Source organism: Spodoptera frugiperda, chromosome 1 (assembly GCF_023101765.2).
Source record: "Spodoptera frugiperda isolate SF20-4 chromosome 1, AGI-APGP_CSIRO_Sfru_2.0, whole genome shotgun sequence".
Taxonomy (NCBI): Eukaryota; Metazoa; Arthropoda; class Insecta; order Lepidoptera; family Noctuidae; genus Spodoptera; species Spodoptera frugiperda.
The window spans coordinates 593,826-618,603 of NC_064212.1; the positions used below are offsets into that span (position 1 = coordinate 593,826).

At 43.0% G+C, this 24,778-nt stretch overlaps 1 protein-coding gene across 2 annotated transcripts in view; it reads left to right on the forward strand.

Moving 5' to 3' along the window:
• LOC118273145 (laminin subunit alpha-2) overlaps positions 1-24,778 on the forward strand; it is a 139,948-nt gene that overhangs the window by 97,750 nt on the left and 17,420 nt on the right. For both annotated transcript variants that reach the window (XM_050694763.1, XM_050694757.1), the window contains exons 19-20: positions 14,282-14,388; positions 24,512-24,683. In XM_050694763.1, coding sequence (XP_050550720.1) covers positions 14,282-14,388; positions 24,512-24,683 — 279 coding nt within the window. The remainder of the gene's footprint in view (positions 1-14,281; positions 14,389-24,511; positions 24,684-24,778) is intronic.

The window sequence follows — 24,778 nt, forward strand, 5'->3', positions numbered from 1 at the left end:
ACCCTTAGTATGAGTTTGCTTTATGTTAAAATAATCGAAACGAATGTGCGTTCGACACTCTGATTGGTTGGTTTATTCGAGCCGGCCAATCATACGTCAAGCAAACTCGCATCAAGGGTACTGATTGGTCGGCGCGAATGAATTAACCAATCAGAGCGTCGAACGCGCTCTCGTTAAACGTACAACCAACTCGTACTAAGGCCTCTGATTCTTAGGTATTTTATGTAATTCTTATAGTGATTGTAGAAACTATTTCTATTATGTACGACTCGGTCTGTTACTTTGTAGTGTATAAGCTCTTATTTTATATCGATACTTAGTTTATTAGACTTAAAATGTTGGATTGAAACCTTTATTTAATTGTATCGCCTTAATATAGTATTATTTGCGAAAAGCAATGAAATAGAGTCGTGCATAAACAACTTTATTTTAAACACGTATGTTATTAGGAACATAATGTTTTTACTAAACTAAATCTATTAGTGACTGTTGTTGATAAACTAGTCACTACGGCCGTGATATTAGTAAATACATAATTAACTATCAACTAAGCAGTATTTAGAACATTTGACCTCTACAATTAAACATTGATCTATAATTAATTTCCCTCTAAACTATGAGTTCAATGACCGAGGTAAAAATACTAGAATCTCGAATTACTAGCACTAATAACAGTTAGCTCTTAATTCAAACAATGCGGAGCTAAACAATGCTGCGCCTGCGCGGGCCGGTGTGAAACATTGCACGAAGAAGACAGAAAATTAACTCCACACAGTACTTCACAATTATAGATACTACTATAAGAAAATTAATTAATTTAATTTAAAAAATGTTCATAATCAATAAGAATAATCTTTAAAACGTATCGCATTTTTAGGGTTCCGTAGCCAAATGGCAAAAAACGGAACCCTTATAGATTCGTCATGTCTGTCTGTCTGTCTGTCACAGCCATTTATTTCCGAAACTGTTGGGCCCACATAGTTGAAACTCTGTAGGTTGATGTATTTCGATAACCGCTATTCGAATTTTGAACAAAAATTAATACATTTAAAAATTAAAGGGGGTACTCCATACATGGCATTTTTCAGCTAACATATCCGTGAAGCGTATCTATGGATAGGTCTCTAAAAAAGACATTAAGGTTCCTAAAACCATTTTTCGACAAAATCAACCGTTTGAAAGTTAGACGCTTCCAAAGTGGAAAAATGAGTGTCCCCCCCCCTCTAACTTTTAAAATAAGAGAGTGAGAAAACTAAAAAAAATATATATGCTGTAGATTTCAATAGAAACTGACAACGAAAATTGGTTTGAACCAGATATCATTATTAGTTTTTAAGAAATAAAACATTTTCAAAAACTGCAAATATAACTTTGCCGTTCATGCAAACACTATGTAAAACCAAGTTATTTTATAACTTTTATAATATTATGTCATCTACTTGCTGCTACGGAACCCTTCATGGGCGAGTCCGACTCGCACTTGGTCGGTTTTTTTACTAAAACCTTGTCAACAGGAAAATTAATGGATCAATCAAAATTAACCTCTTGTATAGCCGGTAAAACAACAATAGAAAATACATTGTGTCTCACGTGGATTTGCGTTCTGGCACACGACGGTTTAATATAAAATTAAACCTTAACTAAAAATCACGTTACTCCAGAAAAGCTCTACTAGTTTCGAGTCACAGAGGGACTCTTGATCATGACATAGCGCTATGTTACGCAGCCTATCACTAAAATTAGCTTGTTACAAAGTTTAAGTCGCGTTTATTTCTCTTATACTCTTGTGTTATGAAGTTTGTGGTAATTCTGTATTAAATAAGAAGTGGTGCAGATCGCTTCCGATCCGCCAGTCACGACTCAAGTTACTGCATTCCCGGGCCTAGTGTTGGGATGTATACTGCCAATACTGCCATTGATACATACATTACGATAAATAGTAAATACTGATTGACACTACACCACTTTTCTACATTTTCTGATGATAATAGCAATTGCCGCCGCTCATGGACACCCGAAACACCAGAGGCGTTACAAGTGCATTGCCTTTTAGGGGTTAAGAATTTAAGGGTTGTTGGAGTATCATGGATTAGGAAGGTTAATTGGTCCTCCGGATCCTCGCTCACATAACGAAACACAACGCAAGCGTTGGTTCACGTCGGTTTTCCGTGAAGCCGTGTAATCACTCCGGTCGAGCCGGCCCATCCGTGCCGAAGCATGGCTCTCCCATACTAAATTTATACAACACTTCATCTGATGAGAAGCAGTTACCGTAGTATACGTTTGCACCTCCAGACTAGTTAATCGCGCGTTACTGATCCTAAATTCCTTGTGAGAATATAAATTAGTGACTAGAGTAGGCTCTACTAATATTGTAAACATTCATTATGATCTACATACTACTTATTAAAGTACCTGTTACGTTACAACATAAACACCGACCAGCACATGGAACCTGTTAATAGATTTTGAACTCTACCAAAAATCGATAAAGCAGAAAATTAAGAGTAGGTATGTTGACATGGTGGTCACGTGGCGTCTATGAGCCGCCCACAGTTACCACTAGTCCCTCTTGTCACTGCTCACTGACCGGATTACTTGTAAGCCTATTGTTGACACTCATTCATGATCAATCAATACATGGAGTTCTGGTCATCGATCAGTTTCTTTACTGATGAAACAAACAAGTCATTAAGAGTGAAGCTGATCTGGTTCTTCTACCTCTTCTGGGCCTTTCCCATTTACCTTTCCCCAGTAGTTTCTTCCAGATTATCATGTTTTATTGATAAAAAGAATGACACTAACGAAAAAAGCTATTTTGAGCGGTTTCGTAGCCAAATGGCAAAAAACGGAACCCTTATAGATTCATCATGTCTATCTGTCCGTCCGTATGTCACAGCCATTTTTTGTAATATATTTGTACTGTATGTGTATTGTATAGAGATAGCACTGCTAACAAAAAAAACATATATTTTCATTAGACATATATTTCAACATATATAACATTATAATGATGGTCTTCTTATCAATGTGCGTATGTACTGAATGTATTACATCATAACATAGTAAATGCAACTTTGTTAACTTGGAAGTCTTAACTCATCTTATGCATAGGTAAAGAAGATCTTTTCAATATTCCGTAACAGGCTCGCAGCCTCTGTGCACCGTGCACGTTAGTATTCTGTCCGTCGTCTGGTACCATAAAATCTCCATAACTGCAGTAAACTAAATAAATATGCAACAGCAAAATGATCGATATGCATAATAATCCGTCGGCCAGAGGCTTTCGTTCCAACCGTTCTGGTTATATAGGAGGTACGTTCAGAAGGTACACTGTAAACTAGAAGGATTTATTTTGGTAATGTATGTTGTTACGTCAAATTGGGCGAAAACGTTCTTGGAATGAGAAGCAGGAAATTAAGGGTTTTTAATTTAGATATATAAAATCTAACTTACTTGTACTTTAATTACTATTACAATGTAATGTGTTTTTATGTATGTGTGCAATAAAGTATAAATAAATAAATAAAAAATAAATAAGCTTATAAAGTTGTAGCAGGGCTCACGTCCGCAGTGATTAAAATGTAACATTTTGTTTTGAAAGAAGATTCGCGAATACTCCGTAAATCTGCGGAACCTATTAGAACTACGTATCTATCGTATAATTTCATACAAAATCAAAGTCAAAGCATTTATTTCAATTAATCCTTAAAGAGGCGCTTTTGACATCAAATTACGAAGTTTATTTCCTTGGCATCACAAAGTAGACCTTCTGCAACAAACATTAACGGCGAGTTTACAGTAAACACAGAATAAATAACTCGTGATTTACGATTTGAACTATGCAGCGCTTACAGGGTTATTACTTCTTTACTTAAACTCAATGTTCGCAGTAATTGTACCGGTTTAGTTTGCGCTCATAGAAATGTTAGATAACAATTGAATAGACTCTGGGGTATTATGTATATACAAACTTAAAACATAGGCTCCAATATTGCCAAAAAGTTGTCTTATAACTTAATTTTAAGTTAAACATCCAAGTAATGGTTTAATATGAACGTTTAAAGACTAATAGAGCATTACGGTCTTACTTAAGTTTGACTTAATTAGTGCCACACAAGATGATTATTGTTTAGAGAATTATTATAACGACACACGGTGGGTGCAACTGCCGTGCAACGTGCAGGAGATTCGATTCCCTCAAGAAGCAACTCTTTGTATGATCTACAAACTGTTGTTTCAGGTCTGGGTGTCATGTGCATGTGAACTTTTATATTTGAAAACGCACCCACGATACAGGAGAAAATCCTAGAGTGGGACAACGTTGTTAAAAAAATCTAACTCAACAAAGAAAAATACACAATGAAACATACACACATTCCATTTACAAGAAATACGAAATCTAGGTTCCAACACAACAAGACCTATTGGCCAGCACTCAATACTACATAGATCAGCATTCTACCTCCTTTGAAAAGTGAAAAGTACGCAAATAGTATCAGACATCACTGTTATCAGTGTGATAGTGGAACCGGTGGTACCACTTAGACGTATCACCGCGGAACACGCGAAGGGGGTCGGCAGAACATTAGCTAAGCCATGTAAACATACGATTCTGAACTAGATTAGCGAAACTTGCTACAAATATATAGAGCTATATAAACCAATTTATCTTGGACTCGCTTTGTATGATGTTTGTGCATGTTCAGAGGTCAGTTTATACTGGTTGTTTTTAGCTTGTTGTGATGCTGTGTTCACTAGATGCCATTATTTGTCTGAAGACATTCATCTGTGGATAACACGAGTAAAGGAAATCAAGTGTCTAATTAATTTCTGTATAGCTGTTAATGAGGAGTAAATAGATATGTTTGATAACGTGAATTTATTTTATTTACACACTATCTACATATAATGTGCGCGGAACTAGTTCGCCCCTCGTGTTAAACTATAATGGTCAGTACTCACTATCGGTATTACTGGTACTCGATAGTTTTACACCAAATCGAGTAAAAAATATCGAGGTTTACTCTTTGTGAATTCTGTCATTATATTTTGCACGTTGTCCCACACTAGATTTTTTTCCTCTCGAGGGTGCGTTTACAAACGTAAAATTTCACTTACACACTACTCCAGACGCGAAGCAACAATTTGTGGAACACACAAAGAGTTCCTCCGTGCGTAAATCGAACATGCTACCCGCTGCTTAGCAGCCAGTTACCTAGCTACCGCGTCAACCGCGCAGTCTTATTGAATCTATGCACGACCTAACTTAGTGTACTAGCGCACTAAAGCATCCTAAGTGACTAGATACCTAGTTAGCCTAGATAGTGATAATTAACAAGTCTAAGTTAAAAGCTGTACCGTTGGGCCCTAGTTTCAGTGACCTCAGGTTTAAGTAAATGCTCTAAGTACGATTTTGTACTTAAGCCACATTTTAACTTAAAGTGGTACAGTTAAGTGCAGAGTATTGTCGACATTAAATTCAGGGTTGTAGGGTTTAAATTTCTATTACACTATTAATGGGACATATAAGATAACCCTTTAAAACATACAATTCACGTATCGTCACGCCTTCTTTCTCTGGTAGGTAGGCAGAAAAGCAAAAGTGTAGTCAGATGTGCACATTACGGTACGTAGAATGTACACCCACTTTTCACCATTATAAGTCCCTATTACACATGGGAGGTGAGCAATAGGACACACAACCAGATTTCTTGCTATTACCCAACAACCCTTAAATTCCTAATCCCCAAAAGGCCGGCAACGCACTTGTAACGCCTCTGGTATTTCCCGTGTCCATGGACAGCGGCGATTGCTTACCATCAGGTGATCCGTCTGCTCATTTACCGGCTTATACCATAAAAAAAACACACACTTCTGACGTATTAACGCGAATTACCGCTATTTTACGAGCAAAGCATATCTCAAACATTAAAGCCTAAATCGATACAGGAAACGAAACATTTTCCAATCTTTAAAACCAAATCGATTACTCTACAACATCAAATAGCTATAAAACATACATCAAACAGTCAAAAGTTCGACTCCCGGTTCATCGTAAAAAGAAAACACGGTTACAATATTTTGTTCTATGCGAGAGTAAGATAGCGTTATAGAAATATATAACTGTCTCACTCATCGGAAAAACATTTTAAGCTATAATGGTGTTGGCCAGGGAATTGAATATCAATAAAATAGTTTAACGTTTTTTTTTACAACTTGTAAATATTAGTGAGGTTGTGAGATAAAAGCGTTTCAAGTGGTTTTAGTATCGATAACACAGTTTTATATTTATTGAAATCATTTTGTTCCGTTATGGATATTATTTGAGTATCACACCGATTAGATAGTTTTTCCCAAATAGTCCACTACCTGACTTCGGTATTTTATTTCTTTTTAACAGACTTCAAAAAGAGGTTCTCAGTTTAATCTGTATGTACATATGTTTGTGCGCGATTATCTCGCGTTTGGCTGCACTGATTTTGATTCGGTTTTCAGCTTCGGCTTAGCAGCTTTCAGCTTCAACATGGTTGTTCGCGTATTTAAACACGTGTGTTGAAGTCAGTTTTTTAAACGTAGTTTTTATTTGTTAGCGTTTTTGTCGCCGAAAACTCGATGCCAAGCATTTATTATTATACTAGCTTTTGCCCGCGACTTCGTTCGCGTGGAATAGTGACTTCCGGCAAATTTTTGGTTTTAACCACATAGTTCCCGATCTCGCGGGATCTCTACAAAAATGAGATGTGGAAGATATTCCAGGGAACTCTTCAAAAATCAACATAATGAGCTCTGCGTTTGAATTTAATAGATGTATACTCACTTAGGGCACTGAAAAAATAGTTTAAAAACGGACTTAAACTAACTTAAAACTAAAGAAAGCTACGAATTACGAATTTATAACAATTAAAAAAGAAACTATATTACAACCTATCCTCTATGCTATAATAACCAAGCTTAAACTAAATAATTTAAAAGAAACGACTTAAATCGAATCTAATTAAAAAAAATTAGACTTACAATTTTATTAAAAAAACTAACTACAGTAACTACTAATAATCGATATCAAACTAAACCTACGTTAAATAGTTTAACCAAAAAACCAGGAAAACCCAACAAATAAACTTATTAATTGACAAATACAACGAAACCAATTTAGAATATACGAAACAGCAGGACCACTACAGACAAATAATCATACGACTGATAATACACTTTTTCTGCGATAGTACCGAAGCGCTCGGCCGATACCCAACCAAACGAATGTAACGAAACCATAGCGCGATCTATTTCAATCCCAACGCCATCTATCGAGGATAAAGACAACTTGGATTATTTATTTATACTCCGTTCGGGCATTTTCTTTGTACTAAAAATTTAATTATATTGATATTATTTTTTTCATACCTTTTTACTATTTATTTACTTTTTTCGATGAATTAAAACAATAACATGAACCGAAGTCGTGTAACGATCGACATAGAATTATCTATACTCCGTTAGAGCATTTTCTTTGTACTAAATGTTTTATTATATTGATATTATTTTTTTCATACCTTTTTACTATTTATTTACTTTTTTTCGATAAATTAAAACAATAACATGAACCGAAGTCGTGTAACGATCGACATAGAATTATTTATAAATAATTTATTTCTTATTTTTATTTTTTGATTTTTGAAATAAAAATATATCTATGTCCTTTCTAAGGTTCTAAACTATATCTGTACCAAATTTCAACCAAATCCGTCAAATAGTTGCGGAGATTAATGGTATAAGCATATAATGTTCGACGTGATTCTTTAATTTGACATAACTTTTTTATTTATGAACCGATTGACATGAAACAAACACTAAATGTAAATTTAAGCATCCCACAATATATTCGTGAAAACCGCATCCAACTCGGATCAGCCGTTTCTGAGATTAGTGCGCACAGACGAACAGACAAACAGACAAACAGACAAACAGACAAAAAAAAAGTTAATTACATTTTTGGGTTCGACATCGACATAACAATAACCCCTGCTATTTTTTTTATTTTTATTTTCAATGTACAGACAGCACTTTTCTACGATTTTATTATATGTATAGATAGCATTTATTTCAATTACACAAAAAAACATCTTTTTAACTTAACGTCAACTCAACCGAAGGTTTAGTACGAGTCTGTTTTACGAAATCGTCTGTTTGAAATCGAAACGTGAACGTATTAACGCTCTCGTTTAACGTAAAACAAACTCGTACTAAGGGTACTGAAAATGTACACATTTATTATATCCAGAATAAAAAAAATGTTCTCAATTTACAAATTCTAAATACCTAATAGAAAATCATAAAAAAAGCTCAAGCAAAGATACCATAATCCCTACTAATCACCAATAAATCAAGAATTTACCCATAAGTGTGGACATGCAACTATCAGCTTATTATTATGACGCCAATTGGCCAATGACCACTCCTTACCAATCCTATGCCATGTGTCATGTGTCATTTCAGTACGGACATTAATCATTACGAAAGTGCCAAGGTGTGAAATGTCAAATCTAAAATGGCTGACTCCTGACATTCTTGTACATGACATGTGGACATTTGTGGCTATTGCAAAAGTTGCAGAGTCCTATAATAATGATTTATTACATCTTCTTAATATAATTGTTTAATTTTGTTATAGCTTTCGTAAGACATACATACTAAATTAATGATTATGTTATCGGCTTACTCACGTAACTGTTTGATGAAGAACTCGACTAGTTTATGTAGCAGCCCGACAATCGTCGCCTTGAATATGAGACTCTAGCATGGCTTGAAACTTGTCAAGTTCCTCGTTAAACAGTTACATGAGTAAGCAGATAACACAATAGATAATAATTGTTTAATATTGAGAATAAAGCAAAGATTCTAATATCATTTGCTCATTAGATAGAAGTACATCGAACAAGTATACTATGACTTTATCCGATATTACATATTTTAACATGTTTTACGGTTAATATTCATACATAATTCAAACAAATTATGTTTCATTTCATTACAATATATTATAACATCAAAGTAACATAGTTGACAGGCACATTTCCAGATTCTCAATTACTACGCCGAATCGATATTATTAAACTATGCGACATACTTCGGTACTAAGTATTCTACCAATGATATTACTAACAGTAGGAATATCTACACCAGAATATAATTACTTACTATATAATAATAACGAAACGGACTACATACACAGTTTATAAGAAATGTTTGCATACATACTACTATACGTTATGCTAAGTCCTGGGTTAAGAAAATGTAATTTATGGAAAGTTAGTGCTAGCCCTCTTTGCAACGCCAGAAAAAGACCGTTAAGCTATTTAAATTAGGGCCTGTAATACCTTTTTTTTTTTTTTTTTTTTTGGGGGGGATAATCATCCAATGACTTCTCCCGCCTTGGGCGAGGCGAGAGGGAGTGTCAGACTCTTACTGACTAAAAACCACCCCGTTCCTTCTCCTGCTTTTCGAGCCGGAGCCCCGGTAAACCCGCTAGGTAGTCCGCAGCTCCGGATCAGGCATCAGCCCTACTGGGCCCCATCTGTGGTGGTCTGATGGCTCTTTGAGGCGCGCGCGGAACGCGACGCGCCGCACGCACGGGTCTGGTTCTGTTCGGGCGATGAGCTACCCTTGCTCGCCGTCCGCAGGCCCGCACTTACGGTGGCCGGAGATCGTCACGCGATCCCCGACGCCCAGAGTGTCTCTCGCGACGGCTGGGGCGTGAGGAGGTTTGTTCCCTCACGCGCCCCGCCTCCTCCTTAGCTAGCATGACTGCTTCGCAGAAGGAGGAGACGGCATCCCAGTCCCTCTCGCTCCGCACCATGGCTTGAACCAGTGCCGGGCGCGAGAGGTCGCCGTCGCCGACCACATCCCTGAGGACTTGGCGGTGCTCAGCCCACGCAGGGCACACCGCCACTGTATGTTCTACAGTGTCCTCCGGGCGGTCCTCGCAGTGATGACACCCGGGCGTTTCCTCCTGCCCAATAAGGAACAGGAACCTACCGAAACTCCCATGTCCGGTAAGCACCTGCGTCAGGCGGTAGGTGAGGACGCCGTGGCGCCTCTCTAGCCACTCCTCAAAGAGGGGACTTACCGCTGCAATGACAGCGAGCCCAGCCCTCGGTTGCGACAGTCGTTGCTGCCATTCCGCCATGAGATCGCGCCGGAGTTCGTCCCGCCACGCACTGATCTGGCGCGGTAGTGGAGTACCTCTAATACCCTAACATGTAGATAAAGAATTTGAGTTTAAGTTTATATTAAACTCAGAGAAATATATTAAGGTACTCAACAACTGAATTCAAAATTGTAGTGCCTACACAATATCATTAAAATCGTAGCCCATTGCCAATTTAACATTATTGAAACGATCAGTTAAGTTATTTACGAACTCACGAACGAGTAAATCAGTTAAATCACTTGTTTATAAACCACAGCCGTTTTCTTACCACAAACTACACGTTTTGGAGATTTAAACACTATGTTAGACCCATGTTGTAATTCTTAATGACAATACAGGCCATGTTTGGTATTTGGTTCATATGTACTTTAAGTTCTACACGTTATCTTTCTATATCTAATCAACTGTACTATCAATAAAAAAGTAGAATAAGAAATATTAATAACATTTGACTCTAAAGCTAAGCTGTGAAACTATGTGACCGTTTCTACTGATAGTCTGATATTAAGCTATTTAGCAGTGCTAGAAAGATGCGCAGCTCAAGTATGCCTTGTATCGATAGTAGAGAAGCCATCCATAGCTCGCATCCAGTACTAAACTATGTGTACCAATGAATATGATTGGTGGAAGCCAAACGTATCCACAAAAACTTAGCAAAGCAAATCTCTAGTGGAAAATACACCATAAAAATCCTAAAATTTTCCAATAAGTTTACCAAGAATGCAAACTATGTTTCATACCATACACATCAATTATACCCTCTGTTTATGAAATACAAACTAATAAGGTTGAGGAGCCGGCCGCGGGCGCGGGCCCCTAGTTAGCAGTTACGAAACAATGCATTAATTATATTGCTAAATGTTTGTTTTCGACATTTCCAATACACGAGCACCTTCAGTAATAACTACTTCATACCCAAAGGCCAACTACAAGCTGTTAAATTGTGTTAAATGATATCTACTCCAATAGCAACAAAGCTATAAAACCCACTATTTAACGATACACCTTACCGAAAACTAAATGTCCGAGAGCCCCGACACTTATTGCGACACTCTCTTAAACATCCATTAGTGTCTGACATCGCCTTTCAGAAAGTACAGTTAAGACAAGCTTCCTAGGAATTTGACTGGGATTTTCTCCTAGATTTATACAAATAGCTTAATTGCTTACAAGATTAGCTTAATTTACGATAGATGTTACCTAGAATGGCTGGATAAATCTTCAGCTGGAGCTAATTGTTGGAAAGTGGTCGTTAGGACAGATCGTAGATGTAATCGCGGTGGTTGTCGCATCGAATTATGTTTACTTTCGGATCCGACGAATATATTTTGGATCCGTGTGGAATACTTTAGTTTGAAAACGTAATATGTATTTGGTCCATTAGTATTAAGATTAATAACGGAATGTACCTATCAGCTAATAATGAATGTTATTATTGTAAGTTTGACATTTCTCGTAATTGTATGGACTTTTTTTGATATAAGTAGTTGCATGATACTGTGTTAATTCGTCTGTACCTAATTTGCATTTTTTGCATGATTATGGTGATTTATAATTTTATTTTAAGAACCCATAGTCTGCGAAAAAAGAATTTGAATTGGAATTTGAAAATGTTTGTTACTTTGTTACACAAAAACTGCTGTTTAGATTTAGACGAAATTTGGAATACAATACAGGCCATGATCCGGGTGTTAAAGTTAATTTTAACTCGTCATAACTGAATAGCAATATTTGTACCTTTCTTTAATATAAGTGGCACTATTTTTGGCTGAATACCAAACCTACCTATACCCAGACCAAATTATAGACTTCTAGGTCTCTAGACGTTGCTTAAATAAAACTACTTCATTAAATAAAGAAGTTATTAATTTGTAACACGCTTTTGGTTCCGCGAATCTTGAGTAGGTACCGTAATTATTCAGAAATTAAATCTACCGTGGGAAACGTTATGTAATTACAGATTGATATAAGTCAAGAGAATTAGTTTTAGTCATTATTGTTATTTAATTCCCCGAAGTCATTCAATTGATTGACTTCTTCATGTTTCCATCATCATATTTCCGGTCGATGACGAACAACCAATTTATTTAGTGATCTGTTCATCATTTACTTTTAATTTCGGCGAATTATGAGTACCAAGTAAGGTGTTGTGATTTCTTATTGGGTTGGGCAAAGAAACATAAAGTTTTTTGAATAGTATTTGCGAAAATACAGGGTCTACATTGCCTCATGTTCCGAGAGAAGTAATAGGATGATTTTCTCCTCTCAAAAAAAAGTTTGCCTCGCGTTTGGTTTCACGCAAAATAACTAACGAAATTATTATTTTTCGCGTTTCAATTAATGGTTATACCAACTATTAATTACAAGACTATGACAAACTGTATAACTTGCCTAGTTATATTTGAAATACGCGACATTTTCGACGAACCATAAAACAATGATATCTATCAGAATTACAATCATTGAAACAATAATCGATAACTTCTAATAACTCACACCGTGGGAACACAACCTTATAACTCAATCAAACAGATTTATACCAAATATTTAATCACATAGGGTTTATATTTGTGTGTGTTTGATCGTTTCTGGTACACCTGCGTTTTGTGTCAGCCATTGTTTAGTTATTATGAATGTGAACAATAACAAACTATTCAGAGCTTGGCTCTCGAATTTCTACGCGATTTGCTCTAAATACATGTAGAAGTTAATTTATGTAATTGGGCTGAATATATTGCTGTCTTTTCGGTATGTTCTCATGGATAGCGGAACATTAAACGTATTTAATGCATATTTGAACTCGTTTTCTTCAAAACTATGTCCATATATTATGAAGTCACCAAAATACCGACGATGGCGTTTTGAATGATTTTAGAAACCTTTCATAACGTTACCTCACACTAGGCTTTTCTCCTGTGTCGTGGGTGCGTTTACAAACATAGAATTCCACATACCCGTATTATTTATAACAATTTGTGAATCACAGAAAGAGTTGCTACGAGCAGGAACTAAAATTATAAGTTAAAAAAAACATTATAAGTTGAATATCCTGCCATAAGGAGCCACCTATATACCTGCTGATCATTAATCGCTAATCGTTTGATAGTGGGCACATTATTTTATCTAAATTATATTGTTTACAACGGTCCCCTATCGCAGCCTTAAAGCTGCCGTCCTGTGACCACTTTGTGGGTAATCACCGTCTTATCTCAAAGCTAATTGTTAAGTGTGTATAATGTAAACGTAGGCATGTCTGCCTGTTTGTAACAAGTGATGTTTTTTGTAGAAGGTTTCAGACAAAGGATAGAAATTATTTAGTATGTATGCTAAACGGATCAGACGTCATGGCAGGACCAGAAAAAGATGGCGGAACGAACTTGATTTCCTAATCAATTGGCCGCAGAAAACTCTGCATAGAGAAAAGTAGAAGGAGGTTAGGGAGACCTTTGCCCTGCAGTGGAATGACCACGACTTAAATAAAATAAATGCTAAAGACGATTAAAGACCTTCGCTACGTCCAAACTAATTGCCAGCGCTTCTAAACCTTCTAGTTCATTTGCCGATATGGAACTAGAAGATCACCAGTTATTCGATCTTAACGGAAGCCGTATCGTTTGGTCTGGTGATCCTCCAAACAGACAAACAAGCAGAACCGCCTGCAATGTCTACCTTGACGAAATTATATTAACGACATGAATTACAATCTAAATAAATATTTACAAAATGGAGGATATCTTGTATCTTGTATTGAATAACCCCTGCCTACCAGCCGCGGCCGTTAAGCTGTCCGACACATTAGCAAATTGATCTGGATTTGAATTTGGAACGTGGGCGGCATTCCAAAACGATGACGGTTGGAATTGAATGCCACAGACATTACAATAATTATGAATATCAATTTACAATGTTATTAGTTATGGCTATTAATGCCGCCTCAAAGCGCGACTGCCGATCAGTGGGGTCCTGATTACGGTTCCCGGGTTGAGAAAAATAAGTCTTGATAGAGTACATTCTTAATGTCTTGGCAAAAATACTTGATGATAAATTAAAGTATTTTTCTAATTGTTACAGGTTGCAACTGTTCGTCGATCGGTGCGGAGAGCAACGTGTGTGACATTCGAACGGGGCAGTGCCGTTGCAAGCAACACGTTACGGGCAGAGCTTGTGAAACATGCGAGGTTTGTAGCCTAAATGTTATAATAATAGTTAAAATGACACTGAAGAATCTATAGAAGGCAATTTAGTAGAAGAAATAACGTCTAAAATGATCATTTTATACAATAATTTAATTGCGTCAACGATTAAAAAATCAAAGCTGATTGTAACATAGTGTGTGTGACTTACTTTCACTACTGAAACATAAAGCTCGTTCATTAAACGCGCGCTTCTAAGTATCAATCAAGTAAAAGTTATTAGTTTTCGCATTTATTACAAGCACGTAAAGTTCATTCTTACTCGCTCATTAAACGACAAAGCAGCTTCATAACCTTTCATGTTACAGAATTATGTTAATCTCGGATTCTATGACATTCATTGTAGAAACCTAACATCAGTGTATGCTAATTTCAACTTTATGACCCAAAAGTTAAAGTTGGAAATCGCAACACAATCAATCAAAGACTGCTCTACAAAGTCCAGAGTCCCGTTTACAATGAAACACCTCCTGTTTCCCTCTGTCCTCAGTCACAGCTGCACAGTTAGGATTCCGAGCGAACAATTTACATCCATTGGTACTTCGCATTGATATTCAAACGGCGGTCTGTTGGAAATGTCCCCGTGACATTTCTTAGCAATAAACGGAACGGACTCAGGAAACAGGCCACAATTTATACGAAGCCGCTGTATGATTAAACAGGGACGGATTTAGAGTGAATCATTTATGTAACCATGTTGCTTTGTTGTTGTTGTTGTTGAATGTCTAAGTTTTTCTTGGGACTAATGAATTAGTAACATGGTGTTTCCGTTTTTCGCAGAAAAATAATTATGTAGGTATCTCTACACTACAAAGTGCTGTGTTGTTGTTTTATTTATTGGTCACTCTGAAAGAGAAGGTAACTACTTTTTGCAGTGATGTTTTATGCTATGAGAATGATGTATTGTATCTAACACTTTAATTCACGAAACATGACAATTTGAAACTGTTACCCCTATTCAGACTAAAGATAATCATTTATTCTACATACAAACAAGAAATTTGCTATTTTATTTTAGTGCCTAATACCCATTTCAATGAAACAACTTCTTTCATAAATATCTCGTAAATAAACCTCGTATGAAGCACTCGATTCAATTGCCTCAATGTAGTTTAGTTATAACTGAGAACTGAGAGAAATAGTAACTGTCACGGAATATGAAACTGAATGTAAGCGCTGTCACTTACGGATATAAGTACTGCACAGGGATGTATCTTACTTAGTGAGGTGCAACTTTCTTTAGGTTTTACAATTTTATCTTATATCTGTATCTCTCCTATTACAGAGACCATTTCAATTCAACAGTATGGTTTATAATATTTTTGCCCGAATACACTTTGGTATAATTTTAAATCACATAATAACTAGATAAAAAGAATTGATAACGAATAGAGAGGTTAGGTTTTTGACTCCCATTCATATCCTTTTAGGAAAAGCACAATCTTAACTAAGTATTACTGGATAAAATTGTAGACCACACTGTACACTACGGACGCATTAAAGTGATTTGATTTAAGTCAATTTATTAAGAACATAACATTAGTACTTACTTACATGTTTAATCCATCTACTCCTACCTAAATCAACATAATCCACACAAGCAAATCTTACACAAACATGAAAAACCATTTCCAAATCCGGCCCTGTCGACCATAATACCAATAATTGGTGTCGCTTGTATCGGAATTGTACCGCGGGGACTCAATTAAATGTCATTCGGACAAGCAAGTATTTGCGGAAGTGGGTCACAGAGCCACAGAGCCACAGCATACAGCTGTCTGAAGCCTAAATATCTCACGCCTCACGGCTGTAAGACCCTGGATACTGGAAGACGAATGTTGAACGAACTTCAAAGGATTTGGCTCCTCAACATCTGGGGCAGACTGAGATTGTTACGTCAATTAGTCTTGGATAATAAGCTTACTAATTAGTGGCATTACGGCCTTTATTCTCTGAAGGGGTAGACAGAGATGAACAGTTTAAATGTTAAGGTGGTTTACATGATTACATCACACATCACATAAATAGCTTATTACCATTATTGCTGACCAAAGCCTCTTCTCGCATGAAGAAAGTTTGAGCATTGAGATGAGAGAGTTAGGGCATGGAGATGAGTTGCCCGTAGCTAACTTCTGGACGGGGCGGGCGAACCCAGGATGGGTTCTGGAGGCGGCGGGCTTTGTGTTGGCACGAGGCCTGTGCTTCCGTGGGGTCGTTTTTCCGCCCGTTTCTCTGAGTTTAGCAGAGAACGTGGCGGAGAAACAAGGGCGGTGCTCGTTGTGCACTCACCCTGCCAACGAGTAGCATCGGGACACAAGTAGTGCCTCGACTGCAGCCGTCGAAGTCGTAATCCGGGAAGAGTTCATGGTTTCATGACTCGGAACGGGACGAGGGTCTTGGCTTGGCCGCCTGGACCGCGAGGAAGATAACCTCTATAAAAAATTCCTCCAATACCAAGTTCTGGTGCGCGGCGAGGGTATGCATGGCTGAGGAGTATGTCAGTCGCGAGCGCACCCCCAGCTAGGGAACCGGTGGACCCTCTAGTTGAGTACTAAATGTACACTTACCCAGGTACAGGGGGCACTGCCTGGGTGGACCGTTTATTTCCCCCATACTCGTGGGACTTATATGGAGAATTTAAAAAATAAAACCTTTGTAAAACCACCATCGAATGAGGAGGAGAGGGCAAGTGAGCTCAGCTCGCTTGCTGTTGCTGGAGAGAGCCGGAGCGGCTCTGTTTCCCTTGGGCCCGTACGGGCCCAAGTCGGAGGGTGTCGGGCTCTGAGTCCGATTCCTCATCCGCATCTGGCGCTTGCTCACTGCGCAGCGTGAGCTCGCAGCGCCCGAAAAGGGGGACGTTTAAACGTCCCAGGTTGGAGGAAGGTCGAGGGCCGTCCTCCAACGAGCAGGAGGCCCCTGCCCCTAAGATCCCTACGGCTTCGCGGGGAAGGGGTAAAAGAAAGGGCAGTGAAAGGGTGGTACCCACTACTCAGGCCAAACCAATCGAAGCCGACTCCTCTGAAATGGAGGTGTCTGGTGGCGAGGGCTCAGTAGGCCAGAATGTTGGTGTAACTGGCGAGGTTAGCCTTCGCAAGGCGGTTATGGAGGCACTCCGTATGGTGGCTGGACAGAAATCCCAGAACGCCCGAAACGGAGTGCTGAGACATGCGAAGGCTACTATTATGAAGGCCGCTCGGCAAAACGGGGCGCCTTTAGCAGCAGGGCGGCAGATGACCGCCTTGCAAAAAGAGCTGGGGGAGATGCGGCGGGAGATGGCCCGGTTGACAGCCTCCAATGCGGCTATGGAGGCCGAGCTTCGGTCGGCTAAGGCCGAGCTCGCCGCCGCTCGCGGAGGTCGAGGCCAGCCCTCACAGTCAGCGGAGGCTGACATGATCGGCCTGGTGCGGCGGGAAATGGCTGCGTTCCAGCAACGTTTTGACGTGCTGGAGAGCAGGATTCTCCGCCCCCCACTTGCAGCGAGTCAAGCAGCCCCAAGAAGTTTTGCAGCTGCAGCGGCGACCAATTCTGGTCAGTCAAGCCGCTCTGCTCAAGGCCAACCGCCGGCGAGTGAGCTGGTAGCCTCGCCAGCGCAGGCTTCGGCTGCACCGGCTGCCAAGGCGCCGAAAGGTCGTAGGCGCAGGGGCACAGTGAGTCAGCCAGCTGTTGCCCCAACCGGAGTAGAGCCTACCCCGGTCTCGGATGTTCTTGTTGATGGCGGCGAATGGCAGGTAGTTGGAGAGGCTAAGAAGGCCGCCAAAGAGGGGCGAAAGCGCCGGAAAAAGGAACAGCGGCAGCGGCGGCAGCAGCAGCGCAAGGAGAAGCGCGCTGCGGCCTTGCTTCTCGCCCCTAAGACCGCGGCTGTAGTAATTACTCTACAGCCCGATGCGGTCCAGAGAGGCGTGACATATGGCGACATCCTCGCCAAATTAAAGGGGGCGGTAACTCCCGCGGAGTTCGGGGCACCTGATGGGTTCTCGATGAAGGTGACGGCGACTGGAGCCCGTCTCCTTGAGGTCCCCGGCGCGGCCAGCAGTTCATCCGCTGACGCTCTTGCTGAAAAGCTCAGGGCATGCCTCGGTGCGGATGAGGCTCGCGTGTCCAGGCCCACCAAGTGCCTAGACTTGCGTATATTGGGCCTGGACGACTCCGTGACGGCGGAGGAGATAGTGGCTGCTGTAGCCAGGACGGGAGGGTGCCCTGCAGACCAGGTGAAGGCAGGCACCATCCGTGCAGACAATTCGGGGCTGCGAACGGTTGTTGTGAGCTGCCCCGTCTCAGCGGCCAAGAAAATAAAGGAGGGTCGAAGGCTCCTGGTGGGCTGGGTCTCGGCGCAGGTCAAACTGCTCGAGCCTCGGCCTGTGAGGTGTTACCGTTGCCACGTGGGTCACCACGTGAGCGTTAAGTGCACCTCAGAGGTGGACCGCAGTGACTGCTGCTTCCGCTGCGGTCAGCCCGGTCACAGGGCCGGCTCGTGCTCCGCCCCGCTACACTGTCAAGCATGCGCGACAGTTGGTAAGCCGGCCAATCACCGGGCCGAGAGCAGAATCTGCTCCCCTCCTGCCAAAGCCAGGGGCAAGGCTAGGCCCTCCGCCACCCCCGCCGTTTCCGCCGCCGCCACTGCAGTAGCAACCGCTTCCCCTACTGCTGCTGTCGCCGCAGCCGCTGCCGGCTGTAATGCCGCCGAGGAGGTCGTGATGGATTGTCAATAGTGACTCCATTACGTCTCCTCCAGGCGAACATCAATCACTGCGCTGCCGCTCAGGACCTACTACTCCAGAGCATGGCGCAGTGGTCGATTAATATCGCCGTGGTCTCCGAGCCCTATTTCGTCCCGCCCAGGGATCACTGGGTGGCGGACTTGGATGGCTCGGTGACCATCATCTCGTCAGCCGCCGCCGGTACCCCGACTCTTGAGGGTGCTCAAAGAGGCCGGGGTTGTGTCGCAGCACGGTTCGGAGAGATCGCTGTGGTGGGCGTGTATTTCTCTCCGAACCGAACTCTCGCCGAGTTCCACAACTCCCTCAGGGAGTTGGTTGACGTCGTCGTCGGGTTCCGTTCCCTCCCCGTGCTCGTCCTCGGGGACTTCAATGCCAAGAATTTGGCTTGGGGTTCCCGGATCACTGACACGCGGGGTAGGATGGTGGAAGACTGGGCTCTGGAGACAGGCCTAGTCGTCCTGAACCGGGGTTCTGTCCCCACGTGTGTGCGGATGCAGGGTGAATCGGTTGTGGACATTTCGTTCGCGAGCCCCGCTCTGTCACCGCGTGTCGTCGACTGGTGTGTCATGGAGGAGGTGGAGACATATTCCGATCACCGGTACATCCGGTTTGACGTCTCCGCCGAGTCCGCGGACCCGCCGGTCAGACAGGCCCCATGTGGCCCGCGTTGGGCGCTGAGGCAGCTGGACCGGGAGCTATTCCTGGAAGCCGCCATCGTGCAGGCCTGGGTGATACCACCGGACAGGCCTGCCGACATTAACGAGGAGGCACGGTGGCTCCAGGACGCCATGTACAGGATTTGTGACGTGGCGATGCCCCGGGTCCGTCCAGGACAGCGGAAGCGCCAGATGTACTGGTGGTCGCAAGAGCTGGCTGCTCTGCGCAGTGCGTGCGTTGCTGCGCGCCGCCGGTACACGAGGCACCGCAGGCTTCGTATCCGTCCTCCAGACGCGGAAGCTAGAGAGGCGGAGTTATATGAGGGGTACAAGGCGGCGAAAGACGCCCTAAAAACGGAAATCCGGCGGGCCAAAAACCAGGCCCGCCAGGAGATGCTGGAGACTCTGGACAGAGACCCGTGGGGACGCCCTTACCTAATGGTGCGTGACAAGCTCCGCACACAGGCTCCCCCGCTGACACAGAGTCTCCGGCCAGAGGTTGTAGAGGAGGTGGTCACCACCTTGTTCCCCCAATCACAGAGGGGCTACATCCCTCCGTGCATGACTCCGCCCCCTGCGGTGCCCGATGCGGGCCACAGCGACGACGACGACGACACAGCACCAGAAGTGACCGAGGCAGAGCTGAGAGTGGCGGTGCGCCGGATGGGCGCCAAAAACACCGCTCCGGGACCCGACGGATTGCCTGGGAAGGCGTGGGTCCTGGCTTCGGAGACTCTCAGGCCTCGACTAATTGGTCTTTTCAGCGCATGTTTGGAGAGGGGCCAGTTCCCGCTATCATGGAAGGCGGGTAAACTGGTCCTCGTGAAGAAGCCAGGGCGCCCTGCGGACTCTCCGTCCGCGTACCGGCCCATCGTGCTACTCGACGAGGTGGGAAAACTATTTGAAAGAATAATTTCAAACCGCCTCGTCGCGCACCTGACGGGAACAGGGCCGGACCTCGCGGACGGCCAGTTCGGCTTCCGCAGAGGGCGCTCCACGGTGGACGCCATCATGCGCGTGAGGGACCTTACGACGGGGTCTGCAGTGTCCAGGGGTAGGGTCGTCGTGGCGGTGTCTTTGGACATCGCCAACGCCTTTAACTCTCTGCCCTGGAGCTGCATTTTGGAGGCACTACGATATCATCGGGTGCCTACCTATCTCCGTCGTATAGTCGAGGCTTATCTGACGAACAGATCTGTCATCTACCCCGGTCACCGAGGTGAGTGGAACCGGCGAGAGATGTCGCGCGGTGTTCCACAGGGATCGGTCCTGGGACCGCTCCTGTGGAACATAGGCTTCGACTGGGTGCTGCGCACCGACCTCCCGAGCGGCGTCAGCGTGGTTTGCTACGCTGATGATACGCTAGTGCTAGCAAGCGGGAGGTCGCACCAAATGGCGGCTGACTTGATGACGAGAGCGGTTGCGATAGTCGTTGCAAGGATCCGGCAGCTGGGACTCGAGGTGGCGCTTCATAAGTCCGAGGCCATGTGTTTTTATGGCCGCGGGAATGCGCCACCTCCGGGTGGGTTCCAGATCATGGCAGGAGGGGTTTCCATCGGCATCGAGGTGACGATGAAGTACCTGGGACTCGTCCTCGACAGTCGGTGGAAATTCGAGGAACATTTCCGACGTTTGGCTCCCGAGTTGGAACGGACGGGGGCTGCCCTAAAGCGGCTCCTACCCAACCTCGGGGGACCAAACGCCTCCTGCCGGAAGTTGTACGCGGGGATTGTGCGGTCCATGGCCCGCTATGGGGCCCCGGTGTGGGCGCCAAATCTACGGCGACGACCAGCTCGTGCGCTGGTTTCATCCCAGAGGGTCATGGCCATTCGGATGATCCGTGGATACCGCACGATCTCCGGGGAGGCGGCTAACCTCCTTGCGGGATCACCGCCGTGGGATCTGGAGGCGAAAGTGCTTGCGCACGTATACAGCCTACGTGCGGAGGCGCATCGCCGGGGCGAAACTCCACTGCCGCGCCAGATTAGTGCGTGGCGGGATGAGCTCCGGCGCGATCTCATGGCGGAATGGAAGCAACGACTGTCGCAACCGAGGGCTGGGCTCGCTGTTATATCAGCGGTAAGTCCCCTCTTTGAGGAGTGGCTAGAGAGGCGTCACGGCGTCCTCACCTACCGCCTGACGCAGGTGCTTACCGGACACGGAAGTTTCGGTAGGTTCCTGTTTCGGATTCGGCGGGAGGAAACGCCCGGGTGTCGGCATTGCGTGGACCACCCGGAGGACACGGTGGAGCATACAGTAGCGGTGTGCCCTGCATGGGCTGAGCACCGCCGTGTCCTTAGGGATGTGATCGGCGACGGTGACCTCTCGCGTCCGGCTTTGGTTCAGGCCATGGTGCGGAGCGAGAGGGAATGGGACGCCGTCTCCTCCTTCTGCGAAGCAGTTATGCTAGCTAAGGAGGAGGCGGAGCGCGTGAGGGAACGATCCTCCTCACGCCCCAGCCGCCGCAGAAGACACTCCGGGCGTCGGGGATCGCGTGACGATCTCCGGCCACCGTAAGTGCGGGTCTGCGGACGGTGAGCAAGGGTAGCTCGCCGCCCGACCAGAACCAGACCCGTGCGTACGGCGCGTCGCGTTCCGCGCGCGCCTCAAAGAGCCAGACCACCACAGATGGGGCCCAGTAGGGCTGATGCCTGATCCGGAGCTGCGGACAACGTAAAAGGTTACCGGGGCTCCGGCTCAAAGCAGGAGAAGGAACGGGGTGGTTTTTAGTCAGTAAGAGTCTGACACTCCCTCCCGCCTCACCCAAGGCGGGAGAAGTCATTGGATGATTTTCCCCCTCAAAAAAAAAAAAAAAAACAAAAACAAAAAAAAAAGGGCATGGAGATGAGAGAGCCCTAACGATGTTTTCCATCACCAGTCTTTAGTCGTTTGTGGTGTCTTAAATTTAAATAATCTTATAAAGTACATATAACTTGGAAATGGTCATATTGGTACTTGCGGTTGGTAGATTTCGAACCCATGCATAAGGAGCATCCAAGGGATCTTAAACTTTCGGGCCAGCAGCTTACAGTAAGGTTTAATTCCACATACCAGCACGGGTCAGGTAATGTTGAGAGAGAAATGACCATAAAGCAAACATTTGATATTTGGCTCGACTATATCCCTAATCCCATGGCAACCATGAACTGAAATAGTTTATTTATATACAATCAAAGTCTACAGCACGATTTAGTAGTAATCCGAGCATAAGCCAGCAAAATATCAACATCAATATTTTATTATCTATTTAAAAGCTGATCGTATATTGAAATAATATTACACTTAAATTTTCTAAGCATTTTCTTGTGAGGGGGTAAAATCGTCCGATGACTTCTCCCGCTTTGGGCGAAGCGAGAGGGAGTGTCAGACTACTCTTACTGACTAAAAACCACCCCGTTCCTACTCCTGCTTTTGGAGCCGGAGCCCCGGTAAACCTTCTAGGGAATCGAGCCTTACCAGATAATAATTTCCTTCTTACCCCTATTTAGTACTAACGAAAAGTTACTACATTCAATACACCTCTGCCTACCCCTCGGGGTACAAAAGGCGTGTTGTTAATATTATGATTTACTATGTCTTAAAATGTAACATTGTTTTAATTTACTGCTTCATGCGCATTGGCTTACGTCCGCTGCGTGTGCGATGGTATCGTGCGCACGCGCATTCTTGTGCGTGAATGGGACCCTTGTTGAGTGAGCGCCGATAGCACTTGTAAGCCATTGTGTTAGGTTCAACGCTCGACGATAGCTTTATTGGATATTATTGTTGTTTATTTGCTTACTTATTAAGTTATTACCTACATAATCTTTTTAGCCTACCTTATACTTTTAATTCGGAGTTAAGTACCTACTCATGTGCTTTAAGAAAGTATAGTGACCGTGACCATTAGTCACTGTTCTGTACCTTTACCATGAATTTGAAGCAATAGTATTTGTCGATAGTCGCTCGCGACGACTTTTACAACGCCTCTACCGGTCACCTGCGGAACTAAAATTTGCCATACAAAAAATGTACGTCGTCGTTTTTGTGTCTGTTCACCGTATGTTAGCAATGTCTAAATAAACTCGTAAAGTGTATAAGATGTCACCATATTACCAACTTGCAAAGTTTCAAATCATCACTTTCATGTTTGAAAAACAGCCACCTTCCCTAAGCCACGACAATTTTTCCTGATTAATATAATTATAGCATGTCTACTATTCCTGTTTTAGTATACGATGATGTTTGCGCAATGTGTATTATCTACGGTCGTCCCGTGGCAGTCTGCCAGTCTGCCGTTACGACTCGACTGATGGATCAGCATAAACAGATGCTGAGATCTCAAGATGCGATTAATTTTAGATTAAATTGAGGCAATGGGGTTACGACTTAACGATTCATTTCATATTTTGATTCGTTTCAAAAAATTATCCGATTAAGCTAATAAAATAATTTTATTATAACTGTCGTGAGACAAACTAAATTGATTATTACGCTATCGGGTTACTTAAGTAACTGTTTTACGAGGAACTCGACTAGTTTCAAGCCAAGCTAGAGGCTCATATTCATGAGCAGCATTTCGCGACACATGACGCGGCGAGTGCAAGTGATCTGCAAGCTTCTAGCATGGCTTGAAACTATGAACAATAGTTTTTATATAAATGTATTTATTTGCACAATGTACATACAGAGAAGCTTTACATACTAACTTATGAACTTTAACTTAATGGGTTCTTATATTTATTTGTCTAACAGGAAGGCTATTGGGGCCTACACCTAGGCGGGTGCCGTCGCTGCGCGTGCGGCCCCGGCGCGTCAGCCTGCGACCCGGAGACGGGGGCCTGCGCCTGCGCAGAGGGTGTCGGTGGCGCACACTGCGACATCTGTCTGCCTGGGTACTACGGGTTTGGACCTACTGGATGTCTACGTAAGTAAAATTATTTAGTTTTTCTTGTGCGAACCGATTCAGAGTAAACTTTTGTGTGTATCTCAAAAGATGTAGTTAAAATAATTTAGCATTTA